The sequence below is a fragment of the Pelophylax lessonae genome (assembly GCF_965119305.1).
Source record: "Pelophylax lessonae genome assembly, chromosome: 2".
Lineage (NCBI taxonomy): Eukaryota > Metazoa > Chordata > Amphibia > Anura > Ranidae > Pelophylax > Pelophylax lessonae.
Genome location: NC_138769.1, coordinates 700,434,258 through 700,453,183, shown reverse-complemented (window position 1 = coordinate 700,453,183; position 18,926 = coordinate 700,434,258). Strand labels below are relative to the sequence as shown.

The 18,926-nt window shown below is 45.4% G+C and overlaps 1 protein-coding gene across 1 annotated transcript in view; it reads left to right on the top strand.

The window, feature by feature from the left end:
- Positions 1-18,926, top strand: part of LOC309548258 (protein turtle homolog B-like) — a gene marked incomplete at both ends in the record, with an annotated part of 70,072 nt that overhangs the window by 11,128 nt on the left and 40,018 nt on the right. The window contains 2 exons of the mRNA XM_082248207.1: positions 8,628-8,924; positions 15,077-15,364. Of these exons, the coding sequence (XP_082104333.1) occupies positions 8,628-8,924; positions 15,077-15,364 (585 nt within the window). The remainder of the gene's footprint in view (positions 1-8,627; positions 8,925-15,076; positions 15,365-18,926) is intronic.

Genomic DNA, 18,926 nt, shown 5'->3' with positions numbered 1-18,926 from the left:
ACATACATGGGACTGTGTTCAAGCAGGATCAATGTTTTGGCATCAAGAATCCAGAACAGATAGTGCTTATTGCAGGGCTGTTGGTGCTGAGAAAGACATTTAGATAGTGGGCTCACACATGATCTCTAACCTATACTTTAAAAAACTAAAGGTACAACTTTTTTAGTAAGGGGGGGTTATAACCCCTGTTTTTTTTTTTTATCCATCTGTGTCCCAATGGGGAGATTTACCTTCACTTCCTGTCCCATTGCCAATACAGGAAGTGAAAGGAAATCCTTTCAGAGTGGGAGACTCCAGGGGTGTCACCAGAACTAGTGTCCCCTTTGGAAGATTCCCCCTCTATTACCGTTCTGGTGGCAAACCAAAATATGGGATTTTCTTTTATTATCACTTTTGATGATAACAATAAACAGGACAAATAGAGAGAATAAATCTCCCGAATAGGGGCCCTAAAAGCAATAAAAACTGACAGGTGTTCTAATCCCTCTCCACTCTATTCAAAACTAAAAAAAAAAAATAATTTTAGTTGTACTTTAACCCAACAAATTACCCACAACCGCACTCAAAGCTGAACTCTGGAAATAACTTTTATATAAATATGCTCCTTGAGAGCCACAAGGAATATAAATCCACTTTGTGTATTCCAAATGCCTTTGAAAACTCAGAGATGACCTTAAATGTAGCAGTGTATATACAAAAAGTGCAGCGCTCATCCAAATAAGTGACAAATACATATTGTAAGGGGTTGGCTCGGTAGCGGGTGTGGGTGACCCCCTGACTGCGTTCGTTACACAGAGAGACAGCCGAGGAGTGGTTGAAAACAACGGTCTATGGTTTATTTTTCCAATTTGCTGGAAACAAGTGCAAGCATCCAAAAAGCATAAACCAAACAAACATAAAATAAACCCTGGCCACTTGGGGCGTCTACCTTCACAGGAACCTACCTATGGAGTCTGTCACAACCTACTGCTGGGCAGACACTGCTGGTCATACAGCAGAAAACCAATAGTCTATTTGTTTTTCTTTTCACTCAGAAAGAGTCAACACCACCTCACCTTCAGAAGTCTTTCTCAGCTCACTGCTCTCCTTAACGCAAAAAGCCTCAGGAGGCAGCAATCAGTAGTCATCCTCTGGATAACTTATAGAGGCCTTAATTGCCTCATTCTGAATAGCTGAAGCTTTCCAACGTCCTAAACCTTTCTGGCTACCTCCAGCCGACACCTGATAGTAATTGGTGAATTGTCTAAACAAGACAGATTTACCTGACTTCCTGTCACAATATATAACAATGTACTGTATGTTCAAATAGTTACTCCACAGCCTTTCTATTTTGAGTAGCACAGTGTAAAACAATTGTGCAGCAGTCCAATTAGTGCAAACAAACAAACAAAAAAAAATGGGAAAAAAAAGTGTCCCACATGAATACTCTAAGAGATAGAAGTACATGCAAGAAGAGAGCCAACTTCCCAAAGCCCTCTGTGAATGAGAGCATTTATAAGGAATTGCTGCTTAGCAGAATGATTTGGCTTCCAAACTTACACACCCGGTGCAAAAAAAAAGTGCACCCACAAAAAGTGGGAACACAAAAAAGTGCACAGGGTGTGTGAATGGTCCACCTCCAAAGAGGAAGGACCCTGACCCCCCAGGGTGCAAGGCTCCTGACAGAGACTGAGGAACTCACTGGTCCACGTGGCCGCAACCAGGCAGACCTTGTTCTCTGGGAGGACTGCCAAAACAGCCCATACCAAGAACTAGGTGGGGCTCCCTGAAGGAAGACCCCATGAGAGTGGGTGAACTAAGCCAGAAGGCCATATCCACCCCTTCCCAAGACTTTCAGGGTAGACCCGAGGACCCACACCCTTCTAATCACTGTGATTAAAGTGCAGACGTGCAAGTGACAAACACACAAAAAGAAAACAATCACACAAATAAAAGTGGGGAAAGGGAAGTGGATAAGTGCTTAAAGTGCCATTGTGCAATACCGTGGCAGGCCCTTTGGCCAGGAATCAAAAATTTCTCTGGTCCTGACCAAAAGGCTTGGCCCTAGAGGCAGATGTGAAAAAAGTGTGTGGGTGCATTGACCAAAGTGCCAAAAAACTCTAGATGAGTTCCCCCACCTGTGAGAATTAAGGTACCCCTGGCTGAGCCATACCAGGGGCACGTACACCATGGGCTTCTCTCACAGTGCAGTCTTCAGACAGACCAGTGGCTCTCCATTCCACAGAAAGGGTTTTGAACTTAGGAAGACCCTTGCCTACAACTGGGGACAAGCACAAGGCAAGATTCAACCCATGAGGAAAAAGGTTCCCCCACCGCCCCCACCTAATTACATCAGGGAAATAATAATTGGCTCCCTGATTGGCAATGGGAGTCAGGTTTCTTTCCCTAATAACTGATAAGAACAGATCTTAGCCAAAAGGCCACAACACCAAGCAAGCCTTAGGGAGCATTTTCCTCAAATTATCCACACAGATAGTGACAATCCAGGAAATCTCCAGTCCAGATTCCGCTCACAGTAGTGGAACATACAAAATGCAAATATTCATAATCTGATACTGTATACCAACATGTTTATTAAAAACAATGAAGTGCACTCACATTTTCATAGTTAATAATGAGCATCTCAATACGATAAAGTGCATAAAAATAACACTAAAAAGTGTTGATCTCCTCTGGAAGAAAAGGGGGGGATTTTTAAGGCAATAATTCATGAAAAAACAGTAAATAATCATATAACATACAGCCTGACAGTGCAATACAGAAATGTGTAAGAAAGCAAGGGATATAGTACCCCTCCCGCGCCGGGATGAGGACCCAAGGCGAGGGAGAGTGTTCCATCCAACGCGTTTCGAGTGATTAACTGAACTTCTAGTTCCAATCTTCGTCAAGGATATGTGAACTGGTCCCTTTATTTTCTTACCTAAAAAGAAAATGCCAACAAACAAACACAAAAAAGGAAAACAGTGTAAGAATACATTAGAAGCATGAATGCGTCACCAACCCAACACTCCAATCCACGGTCATGGATGTAATAATTGAAGAAAGCGGGCATATATGTATAGAAAAATACCCACCAAAACCTCCTCGTAGCAACAAATATTGCAGTTGCTGTGAAGATCCAAGCTTCAACGAAGGAACAATAACCTGTCACTGTTGACCCAAAGAGGAAAGTAAGAGAAAAACACCCTCACTCACCACGCCTCTCCTTGAAATAGAGGACGCCAAGACCCACCACGGTGCCTTATCCCCATGCTCCTCCATGTTGTAGGAGGAAGCTAGGGGTCTGTAGAGCTGTGATACACCAGTTTTTTGTTGGCCTTTATGAATCTCCATCTGGATTTGTCCGTGCTTAGCCTACACTCATTGGAGATTTCCACTCTTGGATGCCTGTAAGTAACATTTATCGTTTGGGGGTGTTTTTTTCTCTTACTTTCAGCCAGGCATCATGGCTTTCTGGCTGAATTTACAAACAATTCCCCCCCCCCCTTTTTTGTTTTTGTTTCTTCAGCTTGGGTTATTGGGCTACTACTCTATAGGCATCACCCCATATTTTGGCTTATTTTGGCTTGTTCTTAATATTTTTTCTATCATTATTATTTTTAGGCACCATACATTAAGGGGTACTCTTTTGTCGATATATACCCCGTGGGCCTACTGGATGGGCAGACACTGGGTGCCAAACTTCATATCCGGGACAGTTTTTGAGCCACTCTGGTTCCTCTTTGGGTCAACAGTGACAGGTTATTGTTCCTTTGTTGAAGCTTGGTACTTCACAGCAACTGCAATATTTGTTGCTACGAGGAGGTTTTGGTGGGTATTTTTCTATACATATATGCCCGCTTTCTTCAATTATTACATCCATGACCGTGGATTGGAGTGTTGGAATGCGTCACATTCATGCTTCTAATGTATTCTTACACTGTTTTCCTTTTTTGTGTTTGTTTGTTGGCATTTTCTTTTTAGGTAAGAAAATGAAGGGACCAGTTCACATATCCCTGACGAAGATTGGAACTAAAAGTTCAGTTAATCACTCGAAACGCGTTGGTTTGAACACTCTCCCTCGCCTTGGGTCCTCATCCCGGCGCGGGAGGGGTACTATATCCCTTGCTTTCTTACACATTTCTGTATTGCACTGTCAGGCTGTATGTTATATGATTTTTGTGATCCATGACCCGCTGTGGCTTTCCACGTTCGGTCATGGAATCTCTATATCTGTGTATTAATGACATGATGTGTCATTTTTTAATATAATAAATTATATACATTTTATTTACTGTTTTTTCATGAATTATTGCCTTAAACCCCCCCCCCCTTTTCTTCCAGAGGAGATCAACACTTTTTAGTGTTATTTTTATGCACTGACTATTTGGGATGATGGCAATTGTAGGTCACTAATCATCTGGGACCAATTTCTGTGTCTCAATACGATAAAAAGCTGCAGCATTCGCCTCAAAGACAACGATCACAATTCAGCTGGTGGCTGGTAAGCATGTTGACATCACGTCTGGTCCCACCCAAATGTAGCAGCAACATCATCACTGTGCTGTCTGAGAGTGCAGAGAGTAGGGCTGTGGGAGGGGCCCAGCAGCTCCACCCACTACAGGCTACCAACAGAAAACTACAGGAGGACTCGGAGGCGCTGACAAGACCAGTCACCCTGCACAAGGAGAGGGAGTGGCAGTGAGTGGTCTTTATCACAAGTCAAGTCTCTGCCCCTCCACTTTTTCTGGTGGTTTAGCAAGGGGGAGTTGGGCAGAAAGCACAGCGTACCACTTGTGGACTGCCCGCCTGCAATGCACTGCAGACGGGCTGTCCATACAGGCAAAGCTACATACTGGTAAGTCCCTGCCTATTTCCGGATTTAGGGCATGCATGCAACCCCCTCCCCACCCCGCCGACACCCACACTGATAATTCAGGGCCGGGACCTGCTGATCGGCTGTGCCTAGAGCCCTGTGTCGACAATCAACAGAGGAAACATGAACAGAGGAAAAATCTCTCAGTTTCTTCTCCCTGCAAAGCAGAAGGAAGAAACAAAGATCTTTTGTAAAAATGAGCCCACATTACACATAGTAATGGCCTGTACACACGATCCGAACATTAAATGAAAAATACCGCTTTCTAAGCGATTGTACCAGCTGTACAAGCCGATCGTACGGCTTTTGAGAGCCAATTACAAATGTTTATCCGATATTATCTGATCGGACGGGCCAAAATTTGTTCTCGTACGATAGCAGATTATACGATTTTGGTTTAATCAGTACAGTTGTTGTCCGAAATTAAATACAAATACACTACAACACATTACATCACTTCCGAATTTTTATTCTGTCATACGAGAATCTTCATAACTTTAGGTCCCTCTCAATTTTTGATATGCGACTAGCAAGCAAAAGAAAAAACGTACGATCTGTCATCCGATTTTGGGATCATGTATATGGGCCATTAGGCACACACTTAACCACCTGATTACCCGAGATGGTAACCCCCTTCCCAGCCAGAGTCATTAGTACAGTGACAGTGTATATAATTAGCACTGATCACTGTATTAGTGTCACTAGTGATGTATGTCAGTGGCAGTTAGTCAGTTCCCACTCAGTGTCAGATTCCCCACCGCATCACAGTCCCACTATAAGTCCCTGATCATCGCCATTAGTAGTATAAAAGAAAAAATAACAATTCCAGTATATACTGTATACCATAGTTTATAGTAGTGATCGTTTTTTCGTTGCCGATACCGATATTTCGCCGATCGCATAACGGTATCGGCCGATGTTTTCACACATGTAAAATTTTCCCAAAAAAAACACAAATTTTGACATAAAGATTAACAAACATGTTAATCTTTATTTATTAACATTTTTAACATTAAGTGCTCGTTCTTCACACCTTAACTGCATAAAAACTGATAGGAAAACTTCAATTGCAAGGAGTTGGACATTAGCATTTCACATCATCTGATTGTGCATTAATGTATAATAAAGTGCTGCAGTAGTGGACTCACTCACTGCAATATAAACATTTTTAATTCTCTACTGCAGTGCAGTCAGCGCAAAACTGCTAGGAAAAAAAACTAGGCAACAACAGCTACACAATAAAATATACATACACACTGCACAACTGCTATAAAAAGAGCAAGGCAACAGCTAAACATGTCACAGTGGATTGGACTGGACTGGACACTGAGTCAGTGGAGGACTACCTCTGTGTGCAGTATGGCACCCACTGCAACTACTACAGTGCAGTCAGTGCAATACTGCTAGAAGAAAAGCAAGGCAAAAGCTACACGTCAGTGGATTGGACTGGAGTCAGTGGAGGACTATCTGCACTGCAGTATGGCACTCACTGCAACTACTGCAGTCAGTGCAAAACTGCTAGAAGAAAAGCAAGGCAACAGCTACACATGTCACAGTGGATTGGACTGGAGTCAGTGGAGGACTACCTCTGTGTGCAGCATGGCACTCACTGCCACTACTGCAGTGCAGTGAGTGCAATACTGCTAAAAGAAAAGCAAGGCAAAAGCTACACATGTCACAGTGGCATAGGCGTGCCCACAGGGTGTGCCAGGTGTTCCCCCATGTACATTAACATTATCACTTTTTGTGCTGGCAGGAAGATGGGAAAAATCTCTCTTACTTGCTCTGCCATAAGAGAAGTCTTTAGGCACTTGCCTTTCAATGTGCGGGCAGGGAGATAAATATGCTGGGTCATATATATGTGGACACACACAAACAGGTGTGTTTGAGCTTTGGGGTGCACACCCTAATTTAATAGGCTGCGCACACCTATGCACAGTGGATTGGACTGGAGTCAGTGAAGGACTATCTGCACTGCAGTATGGCACTCACTGCAACTACTGCAGTCAGTGCAAAACTGCTAGAAGAAAAGCAAGGCAACAGCTACACATGTCACAGGGGATTGGACTGGAGTCAGTGGAGGACTCACTGCAGTATGGCACTCACTGCAACTACTGCAGTCAGTGCAATACTACTAGAAGAAAAGCCAGGCAACAGCTACACAGTGGATTGGACTGTGTGGACTACCGCTGCAGTAGGGCATTCACTTACTCGAATAATTTTAAATCACTACTGCACTACTGCAGTAGTGATTTCAAATTATTGCAGCAGTGAGTGGCGTTCTACTGCAGCAGTAGTCCACTGCCACTGACTCCAATCCACTGTCTATGTCTATTTTTTTTTCTATCACTTTTGCACTGACTGCAGTGCAGCGCAGTCAGTGCAAAACTGTTAGAAAAAAATAGATAGACACAGGCTAGACAGTGGATTGGACAGACTCAGTGGACTGGTGGACAGACACTACTATAGACTAGCTACACTTTCAAATCAATACTCCCAGTTAAGTAGAACAATATTATAGTGCAGAAAGCATAACATTTCAGCATGTTCACCAGTTAAACGGCTTCTTCTCTTTTTATAAATTGCTGCCACTTCACTAAAAACACGCTCACTTGGTAATGAGGAAGGAGGAGCAGAAAGGTATCTTCTAGCATGAGAAGCAAGTCTTTTGTAGCGTGCCTCATTTTCTTTCCACCACTGAAGAGGATTACTTCTTCTGTCAACTACTGGTTCCTTCAAATAGAAATGAAGTTCATCATCCAGGCTCATTATTGCCGATTCTGATGAATCCTCTGCACGAGGCCCCAATAAAACGCTGAACATTGCATCTACAAAGTATTTGACCACGATGAATTTTCTCTTCTGTCCGTTGTCTTTTGGGACATTTTTCTCCTGCATCCTGCTCTTCCACATCAGAAACCTTCTCTTCTTGTCCTTTACTTTTCTTTTCGTCTGGAGGAACCTCCTGCACCTTCTGTTAAATATCTTCTGTCAGCCATTGCTTTGCCTTGGCAAATACATCATCAGAAGAGAAAGGATGGTTCTTGTATCGAGTATCCAAAAGACATGCAGGCACAGCAGTTTTATTCTCCTCATGCTTCTCAAACCTTTTGGCGAGGCTGTCCCTCAAGGCCTGCCTACATGCTTTGATGCCACGTGTGTTGGGTCCTTCATTCTGTTGAAGAAGCATCTTCCGGACTCTCACACATGGGATCACAGAGGAAACAGATGAGTCGTAATGACTCACCTCCAAAGTCACTTCCTCAATGGGTACGAGCGTCTCTATAATGTTGGCTACTATGTCCCACTGATCTGCAGTAGGAAAAGAATGTCCTCCAAGTCCATATTCACCAGAATATATAGTGAGAGCTCACTTCTGCTCCAGCATCCTCTGTAACATGTGTAGCGTTGAGTTCCATCGTGTTGAAACAGCCTGTATCAGGTTGTTTTTGGGTAGGCCAAGGTCTACCTGAATGCACTCCAGTCGATGCTTGGCAAAAAACAGAATGGTGGAAATGGCCTGCACACTCCTTCAGCATGGTAATAATGTCCGGCAAAGCTTTCTGGTGTGACAGACCATCATTTACCACCAGTTGGAGGGTGTGTGCCATGCAACTGAGGTCTGACACTTCAACATATATAAGCATTTATATAAGGACGGTCAATAATAAAAAAAATATATATCTCTCATGCTGTGGAGTTTTTATTTTGTACTTTCTACGATTTTTTCATTTATACATTTTTGTTAACATTTACCTTATTTATTTTATAGCCTATGGTGGAGCAGCAATGGGGCAGGAAACCCGCAGACCATCGGTCCTACTTCCTCTCCGGGGCAAGTTTGAAATGCCCCCATCTAATGTAAAATGGATGAAAGAGGGGAAGTTACTGGCTAGCATAAACAGGGGGAGCTGTGACTACGGCTGTGGTGAGACGTCCCAGCTCTTCTCCAATGGGAGCTTGTGGTTGAGTCATGGTGGGAAGGAAGAGGAAGGAAGATACTCAGTGGTGGTGTATAATGCAGCTGGCAGTCTCATACACAAGGTGGACATCACGCTATGGATTATAGGTAAGTACTGTGACAGATCTTGATATAAATAGAATGTTGGGGGTAGGGCACACAGTTTAACACAACTTTATAACCCTACAAGTAACTGTGACCTTAAAACCAAACTTAAGACAAGTATAAAGGGCACAAATTACTTCAGTTCTGCATTCAATAATATATTGGTAAATGTATTTTTAAATGCAATCAATGTAAGTCCCTGAATTTGACTTGATATCAGCACCTTGCAGCCCCTGTACAGTGTGCAGAGGTGCAGGGGCCAGGAATAGGTAATGCACAGAGTGCAAGGGTCAGGAGTAGGTAATGCACAGAGTGCAGGGGTCAGGAATAAATAATGTAGAGAGTGCAGGGGTAAGGAATAAGTCATTTACAGAGAGCAGGGGTCAGGAATAGGTAATGTACAGAGTGCAGGGGTCAGGAATAAATAATGTAGAGAGTGCAGGGGTCAGGTAAAAGTCATTTACAGAGAGCAGGGATCAGGAATAGGTAATGTACAGAGTACAGTGGTCAGGAAAAGGTAGTGTACAGAGTGCAGGGGTCAGGAATAGGTAATGCACAGAGTGTAGGGGGTCAGGAAAAGGTAATATACAGAGAGCAGGAGTCAGGAATAGGTAATGCACAGAGTGTAACGGGTCAGGAAGAGGTAATGTACAGAGTGCAGGAGTCAGGAAAAGGTAATGTGCAGAGTGCAGAGGTCAGGAATAGGCAATGGACGGAGTGCAGGGGTCAGGAATAAATAAGGTACAGAGTGCAGGGGACAGGAAAAGGTAATGTACAGAGTGCAGGGGTCTGGAAAAGGTAAAGTACAGAGTGCCGGGGTCAGGAATAGGTAATGTATAGAGTGCAGGGGTCAGGAATAAATAATGTAGAGAGTGCAGGGGTCAGGAATAAGTCATGTACAGAGAGCAGGGGTCAGGAATAGGTAATGTACAGAGTGCAGTGGTCAGGAAAAGGTAGTGTTCAGAGTGCAGGGGTCAGGGAATAAGCAATGCACAGAGTGCAGGGGTCAGGAATAGGTAATGCACAGAGTGTAGGGGGTCAGGAAGAGGTAACGTACAGAGTGCAGGATTAAGGAAAAGGTAATGTGCAGAGTGCAGGGGTCAGGAAAAGGCAATGGACAGAGTGCAGGGGTCAGGATTAAATAAGGTACAGAGTGCAGGAGTCAGGAAAAGGTAATGGACAGAGTGCAGGAGTCAGGAAAAGGTAATGTACAGAGTGCAGGGGTCAGGAATAGGTAAAGTACAGAGTGCAGGGGTCAGGAATAGGTAATATACAGAGTACAGGAGTCAGGAAAAGGTAATGGACAGAGTGCAGGGGTAAGGAATGAATAACGTACAGAGTGCAGGGGATAGGAAAAGGTAATGTACAGAGTGCAGGGGTTAGGAAACGGTAATGTGCAGAGTACATGGTTCAGGAATAGGTAATGTGCAGAGTGTGTGGTGCAAGGTACATATAACCATGCATTAGCGCACATCCTTTCTGTGGTTGTCTGTTTTGTGGATGCTTCTTCCTTTATGGTCTGTTTATAAAAAATTCTAATATAGTTTTACATACAGTACATTCTTGACTTGTTTTGGTGAATCTCCCTTCGTTCCCTTTGCTGGACGGCCTGTCCCATCTTCAGCTCCCTGAAAGAACATGCCTGGTGGTGCCTCTCCATGGCACTTGCCAATTGGTAAACTGCTGGTTGATTACCTTGTTATGCAGGTCTTTTGACAGTTCTTTTCTGTTCTCCATGACTCTAGACTCTATTAGTGTATAAATAGTCAATGAGTTTCTCTAACAAACTCATTGACTATTTATACACTAATTGCAATTTAAGAAGCCACAGGTGTGGGAAATTAACCTTTAATTGCCATTTTAACCTGTATGTGTCACCTAGTATATACGTAGCAAGGCCAAACATTCCAGGGGATGTACACTTCTGATCAGGGCTACTTGGGTGATTTCTGTAATCATTATGATTTAAAAAGGAGATGTGATAATAAATGGCTTTATATCATTTTTATCCCTAAATAAAGACAGTTATGTTTTTTGTCATGATCAGCAGTAGCGGCTGGTGCTCCATGGCCCGGAGGGGCCACAGACGGACCACACCATACCCCCCCCCCGGAGCACACCAGCTCGCACACCACAACACCCCCCCCCCCATCGCCAGCTTACTCACCCTGGACTGACATGCCCCCCGAGCACTAATTTAACCGAATTCCTTCTACCCCATCAAAAAAAAAAAATTGTCAGGGGGCAGTGGGCCGCATTGCCTGGGGCTCTGGGCCGCATGCGGCCCCCGGGCCGCAGGTTGGACATGCCTGGCCTAAAGCATGGTGTGACAGAACCCACTGTCACTGTGTGTTTTGGAAGGGACTGTGCGTGTGCCTCCTACCGACAGACTATGGGCCAGAAGATACTGGAGACCTGGGGACATGCTGGCATTGAGTTAATGTAATGTAATGCTACAGCTCTTCTCCCCCCATCCCCCCTCTTGTTGCGGTGTCTAATTGTGTTGATTCAGGACACATAGACAATGGTCTGGACTGGAGACATCTCTCCACAGGGGGTGTGTATTAAGAGACTGCCTGTTTACCATAATCTCACTAGGTTATCTGTAGCCTGTTTCAATGTACAAATGTTCAGTTCCCATTGGTTGTTCCTTGTCCCCTTCCCCTCTTTGGCAAGGCTAAGGGGAGTGTCCCTAACTGTGTGTAAAACTGTATGTCTTGGAATTTAATAAACAGTTTAAGCTCTGCATGGTTAACCCTCAACACCTGTGTGGATTGTCTCGTGATTGAGGGGTTATGGGCTGGGTATGGCTAATCGGCAGGCTGTGGGTGCGTTTGGAGGACAGGAGACACCGGTCTGGCGGATGTGCCCACTGGGGGTATCTAAGATCCGTCACAGTGGTGGCAGCGGTGGGATGTCTCCTGCAGTCCAGGACATCCAAACCACCACCAGGATTCAAGATCTGGGCAGCTGCCGTGGAGGGATACGGGGACCAGCCAGCATGAGAGCGGAGTTCGGGAGGAGGCTGCAAGGCATGCGGAAGCAACATCGGGGACCAGCGACAGAGCACACAATGCTCGGCTGGGAGGATGGGATCCGCCGGCAACTCTGGCATGAGGCACTAAGCCACGAGCGGCACCATCAGGGGAAGATCCTTCCCTCCTCCACAGAGATGTACTGGATGCAGTACCGTGCGCGAGAGGTGTTCCTGAGGGAACGACCGCGAGATGAATGGAAGACGGAGCTCGGAAGATTGGTCCAGGAGGAAATGAGACTGGACACCAGCTACAGGGCCCTCCGGTGGTTCGCGGCTCAACTGTGGCCAGGTACAGCAGATGGCAGCCCGACAGAAGGCGTTGGCTATGGGGCTGCTCCATCAAAAAATGTACGGAGACCCAGACTTTGGGAGCGATGAGTGGCGGCTGGAAAACGTCCTGGACTTCCGAGATGAGGTGCTGGACCTCCCCGAAGAGGCGTGTGACCTGGAGGAATTGGAGTTCCTGGTTGAGCAGGAATGGGAGCTCGAGATTGCCTACAAGCGGCTGTTTGACATTGATCAGCAGCCTGGCATGGCTCCCGTTGCCTGGGACTGTCTGAGAGAAATAGCAGACAGTCACAAAGATGAGAAGCAAATGGGGCCAGGGGTGAGCCTGCGTTTTCCCGTCCTAACCGCAATGGAAGAAGCAGCGATGGTACAGAGGGCACTGCGAGCGCTAGAATGCCAGAACGCATCGGAGGTCCCCCAGGCAGGGAGACAAGCTAATAGCATGAAGGTCTCAGAACGGGGAGTTGAGGCAGGTGCTGGAAGGCTGGGAAATGGTGATCAGCAGCAAGTCCAGAGTATCTCATCTGGTGCCCCAGCAGAAGCGCTGGCTACAGGGCAGAGTGCCCCTGGCATCTGCCCAGCATCAGAAAAAGAGTGGGATCCGGAGAGTCTGAGAGAGGATCCGCGTGAGCTGTTGCCCCAACAGCAGATATCCCCACCGGGAGTAGAGGAAGCAATTCTCCCTCCCCAGCAATTGGACACTACCCCAATGTTCATCTTCCTAGCAGAAGCGCTGGCTACAGGGCAGAGTGCCGCTGGCCTCTGCCCACCCTCAGAGTTAGATCCAGGGAGACCGAGGGATGACCTCAGTGAGCCGTTTCCCCAGCGCTTGGACACTACCCCAGTGTTTATCCCCCCAGCAGAAGCGCTGGCTATGGGGCAGAGTGCCGCTAGCCTCTGCCCACCCTCAGAGTTAGATCCAGGGAGACCGTGGGATGACCTCAGTGAGCCGATTCCCCAGCCCTTGGACGCTACCCCAGTGTTTATCCCCCCAGCAGAAGCGTTGGCTATGGGGCAGAGTTCCGCTGGCCCCTGCCCAGTCCTCAGTATGTTTTTGGAGGGTTGGGGAGACAGCCCCTGTCAGAAGTCACCCCAGTGGCTGGTCACAAAACTGGCAGGGGAGAAAACCCTTCCCCCTCTCCAGCAGTTGTACCCAACTTTTGCATATGTCCCCCCGGCAGAAGCGCTGGCTACAGGACAGAGCGCTGATGGTCTCTGCCCAGCATCAGAACAAGAGATGAAGAATCCGGGAGACAGTCCCTGCAAGATATCTTCTCAGCGGCTGGTAACTACACAAGGAGAAAAGCAAGTACCCTTTTCTCACCAAATGCATAGCTCTACCAGCCTACATTCCCTACCAGCTGAAGCGCTGGCATCAGGGCAGAGGATTATTCAGCTCTCCCCAATATCTGCAACCCAGCCCCGGATCAGAGGAGTGCAGACAGCTGTTCCCACTCTGCAGCGGCTAATTTTATTCATGGGAGACCCTAGGTGCGGTTTTGCTCCCCAGCGCCAGAGTCTTACTTTTACTTTTCCTGGTTGCCTAGGGTGGAAGTTTGTGACTAATGCAGGTCCAGACCAGTTGAGGGTCAGGAACCTGGTTAGTCTGTTTTTAAAAGGGGAGAAATGTGACAGAACCTACTGTCAGTGTGTGTTTTGGAAGGGACTGTGCGCGTGCCTCCTACCGACAGACTATGGGCCAGAAGATACTGGAGACCTGGGGACATGCTGGCATTGAGTTAATGTAATGTAATGCTACAGCCCTTCTCCCCCCACCCCCCCCTCCTGTTGTTGCGGTGTCTAATTGTGTTGATTCAGGACACATAGACAATGGTCTGGACTGGAGACATCTCTCCGCAGGGGGTGTGTATTGAGAGACTGCCTGTTTACCATAACCTCACTAGGTTATCTGTAGCCTGTTTCAATGTACAAATGTTCAGTTCCCATTGGTTGTTCCTTGTCCCCTTCCCCTCTTTGGCAAGGCTAAGGGGAGTGTCCCTAACTGTGTGTAAAACTGTATGTCTTGGAATTTAATAAACAGTTTAAGCTCTGCATGGTTAACCCTCAACACCTGTGTGGATTGTCTCGTGATTGAGGGGTTACGGGCTGGGTATGGCTAATCGGCAGGCTGTGGGTGCGTTTGGAGGACAGGAGACACCGGTCTGGCATATGTGCCCACCGGGGGTATCTAAGATCCGTCACACATTGCCTCTCCTTTTGGCCAATCAAGAAACGGGTCTCAGGACCCGTTTCCCGATTGGCTGGGAGGAGAATCACTGTGATAATAGCGAATATTTATTCGCTATTGTCACACAACTGGGTGGGCTCAGGGCGCAGCGCTCTGCACCCTGAGCCCCAACCCTTTTTTGAAGCCTATTAGAGCCTCTGGTTCTAATCACGTGTTTAAAAAAAAAAAAACCCATTGGAATCCATGCGCCCGGCGCACTGCATGTAGATTAGGGGGCCGGGTGCATGGATGGGGGGGGGCAGCACCCCTGCGCCCCCAATGGATGGGTCGCCACTGATGATCAGTCATATTTTTTATATTAATGCCAACATTTCATGATTTCTGCCATGGGAAGCAACCTTTTGAGCACAACTGTATGTGTTCAGGATCAGCTTGATTTCTGTTTCTTTTGATAGAAAACATTCATGTCTTTCAGCTGATTCTGTGCATTCTAATGTAGTCTTTTTCTAAAAATTGTATGTAATTAGGACTTATTCAGTCTGATGAGGCTCCTGGGTCCTGTAGACTCAATGACTACTGAAGAACCACTTTGGTAATGTGCTACACTAATCGGAAAGGTTGTCTCACTCTTTGCCTCAATAGAGATCCCTGCAGAGCAAGTGCTGTGGCCAGGGAACACCTCAGTCCTGCTGCCTCTGGATTTGGAGTCCCAACCTATCCAGGTGAATTGGAGGAAAGATGAGAAGCCACTTGGGGAATTCTACAGGGGTATCTGCGTCACTGGCTGCAATGAGAAATACAGCATACTCCTTAATGGCAGCTTCCTCCTGAGACGTGTCCAGAGAGAGGACGAGGGGAGATACTCTGCAGAAGTGTATGATGACTATAACAGCCTGATCAAACAGACCGAGATCCTCCTGTACTTTTATGGTAAGAGAAGATTTTGGGTGTGGTTTACAATGAAATTTGTAGGGCTTCTTTTTTTCAGGGGGAACATGGAGCAACACAGTTACGGCACCTCCAGCATTGAATGTATGTAATGGCTATGAAATTTCATTGCAGGTGCAGATCTATTGTTTCTGGGAGGGTCTTATGTTGCTGGGGAGGGTGGACAATTATTGCTGGGAGTGATCTACTGTTGAGGGAGGGGTCTATTAATGTAGAACTAAAGGGAAAACTTTTTTTTCATTTTTGATAGAGCATGGGAGGGTTTTAACCCTTGTCAGATTTTTATTTTTTCATCATTTGTATCCCATTGCGGAGATTTACCTTCACTTCCTGTCCCATAGCCAAACAGGAAGGGAGAGGAAATCCCTGAAAATTAGGGGAATTCCTTGGGGACCCCTAGGTCACCAGAGCCAGTGTCCCCCATCGCCCCCACCTAATTACATCAGGGAAAAACTAATTGGCTCCCTAATTTTGGCAATGGTAGTCAAGGTTCCTTCCCTAACAACTGATAAGAACAGATCTTAGCCAAAAGGCCGCAACACCAAGCAAGCCTTAGGGAGCATTTCCTCTAATTATCCACACAGATAGTGACAACTCAGGGAATCTTCAGTCCAGATTCCGCTCACGGTAGTGGAACATACAAAATGCAAATACTCATAATGTTATACTGTATACCAACATTTTTATTAACCACTTAACGTTGATTTAATGTGGCACTCAGCCGCTTGCAGGCAAAGCTACGTAAACCTGCGTCGCTCACCCCCGCCGCTCTGGGGCGTGCTCCCGCGCGCCCCCGCTGATGATCTGATTGGGTTCAGAACCGATCAGTCATCAGGTCCAGGCCAATGATTTTTGGCCTGGACCTGTTGATCGATCCTGCCCAATCAGATACTGTCTGTGCCTGTGAAATGTAAACACAGGCACAGAAAATACCCGCTCTCTCCTCCCCAAATCCTTTTTGGATTCATTGAGGGGAGAGAGCGGATCTGAACTGTGAGTACTGCACCAAGCACACCCACATACACCTAGGCTAGGCACATTTAACCCCCGATCACCCCCCCAGTTAACCCCTACACCCCCTGTCACAACACACTGTATACAGTATATAGCATTTTCCTAAATGCCTGTATAAGTGTGACTTGTTACCAGGTTTAGCGCTTGCGGCCGTTCCTTTTAGGCTTAGGATACCTACCACCCCCCAATAAAGATTTAACCCCCTGATCCTCCTGATCACCCCCAGTTAACCCCTCCCCCCCTGTCACATTGCACACTAATATACAGGTAAAATAGTGGTTTACTGTATTTTGTATTAGTGTGATTGTGACTTGAGTTAGCGCTAGCGAGTTACTTTCTGTCCCAAGGAGGTTTAGGGTCCCCGCCACCCCCCAATAAAGATTTAACCCCCTGATCACCCCCAGTTAACCCCTACACCCCCTGTCACAACACACTGTATACAGTATATAGCAGTTTCCTATATACTTGTATTAGTGTGACTTGTGACCAGGTTTAGCGCTTGCGGCCGTTCCTTTAAGGGTTAGGATACCTGCCACACCCCCCCAAATAAATATTTAACCCCTTCATCACCCCCAGTTAACCCCTTCCCCCCTGTCACATTGCACACTAATATACAGGTAATATAGTGGTCTACTGTATTTTGTATTAGTGTGATTGTGACTTGAGTTAGCGCTAGCGAGTTCTTTTCTGTCCCAAGGAGGTTTAGGGTCCCTGCCACCCCCCAATACAGATTTAACCCCCTGATAACCCCCAGTTAACCCCTACACCCCCTGTCACAACACACAAATGTATACAGTATATAGCAGTTACCTATATACCTGTATTAGTGTGACTTGTGACCAGGTTTAGCGCTTGCGGACGTTCCTTTTAGGGTAAGGATACCTGCCACCCCCCCATAAAGATTTAACCCCCTGATCACCCCCAGTTGACCCCTTCCCCCCTGTCACATTGCACACTATACACAGGTAATATAGTGTTTTTCTGTATATCTGTGATAGTGTGATTGTGACTTCAGTTAGCGCTAGCGAGTAAATTTCTGTCTCAAGTAGGTTTAGAGTTATAAGAAGAAGGACTGAGTGTTTAAAAACCCAATCACCCAGCGCTTATAATGTTATGCGGCAATATTTCATGTGCATAAGAATAAAAATGATCAATTAAAATCCTAAAAGCAGCTGCCTAAAAGAAGCTAACATATAGAAAAGGTGCGTACCAATAAATTGATAAACACAAGCAGCGCTATATAATTGTAAACAAACACATAAAACTCTATATGGATCAAGCTCTCCTTATACAGAGTCCATGCATAAAATTAAAGTCCAACGTGAAAGAAGTCCATCACCCTAGCAGGCTTCCAATGGGGTTGTGAGAAGGAAGTAAACACTTTATAGCAGATGCCAATAAGCCTCCACCCAGAGATGTATAGTAACGAAGTAGAACCACTTAAGTGCTGTACTTAAGTACCGAAATGCGGTATCTGTACTTTCCTAGAGTAGAATTTCTTTTTCCTACTTCTACTTTTACTTCACTACATTTTTTCGATGATTTCGATACTTCTACTCCGATATTTTTTTTTTGTGCTGCATAGTTACTCGTTACTTTAAAAAAAATGACCACTGCCAGAACAGTAGATGGCAGGTTGCATAAAGCTCAAAAAAATGTGTATAATGTCATTTGTAAATCAGCGCATACGAAAATAATGGCTGTGTATAATAAAAGCTGCTATACCAAATCTTTCCAATAAAAAGAAAATATGAAACAAACAAATAAATGGTGCTACAGCGCTTAAAGTGCATCAAGAAACTACTAACAAACACAGGTTAATCATTTGAATAAATCATTTGAAATAATAAAAAACAATATGATGTTCAAACTTTTGACTTCTTTCTTTAATAACTACATAACACAGTACTTGTACTTCTACTTTCAGTACTTGAGTAGAATTTTTTTTTCAAAACTACTGGTACTTTTTACTTTTAGTACTTAAGTAGCAAATTTTTTGAAAAAACTACTTGCAATACTTAAGTAAAAAAAATGTTGAATACTTTAGTACTTCTACTTAAGTAACTTTTTCTGCGAGCACTTCCACTTCTACTCAAGTCACTTTTTGATCGAGCACTTGTACTTTTACTCAAGTAGAAATTTTGAGTACTTTATACAAGTCTGCCTCCACCTCACCACGTGCTCATCCCAAAGGTAATACTCTTACCAGATATTACAGTATCAAAAGCCCATAACAGGTGATGTTCTCCCATATATCGTCATCGGACTCAGCATACACCAATATCACTCACGGCTGTAATGTCCTTTTGTTATTCTGAAGAAATCACTGTTTGTTTCTCTGTGCCTCTCTGTAAGAGAGGCACAGAGATACTGTGATATCTGGTAAGAGTATTACCTTTGGGATGAGCACGTGGTGAGGTGGAGGCTTATTGGCATCTGCTATAAAGTGTTTACTTCCTTCTCACAACCCCATTGGAAGCCTGCTAGGGTGATGGACTTCTTTCACTTTGGACTTTAATTTTATGCATGG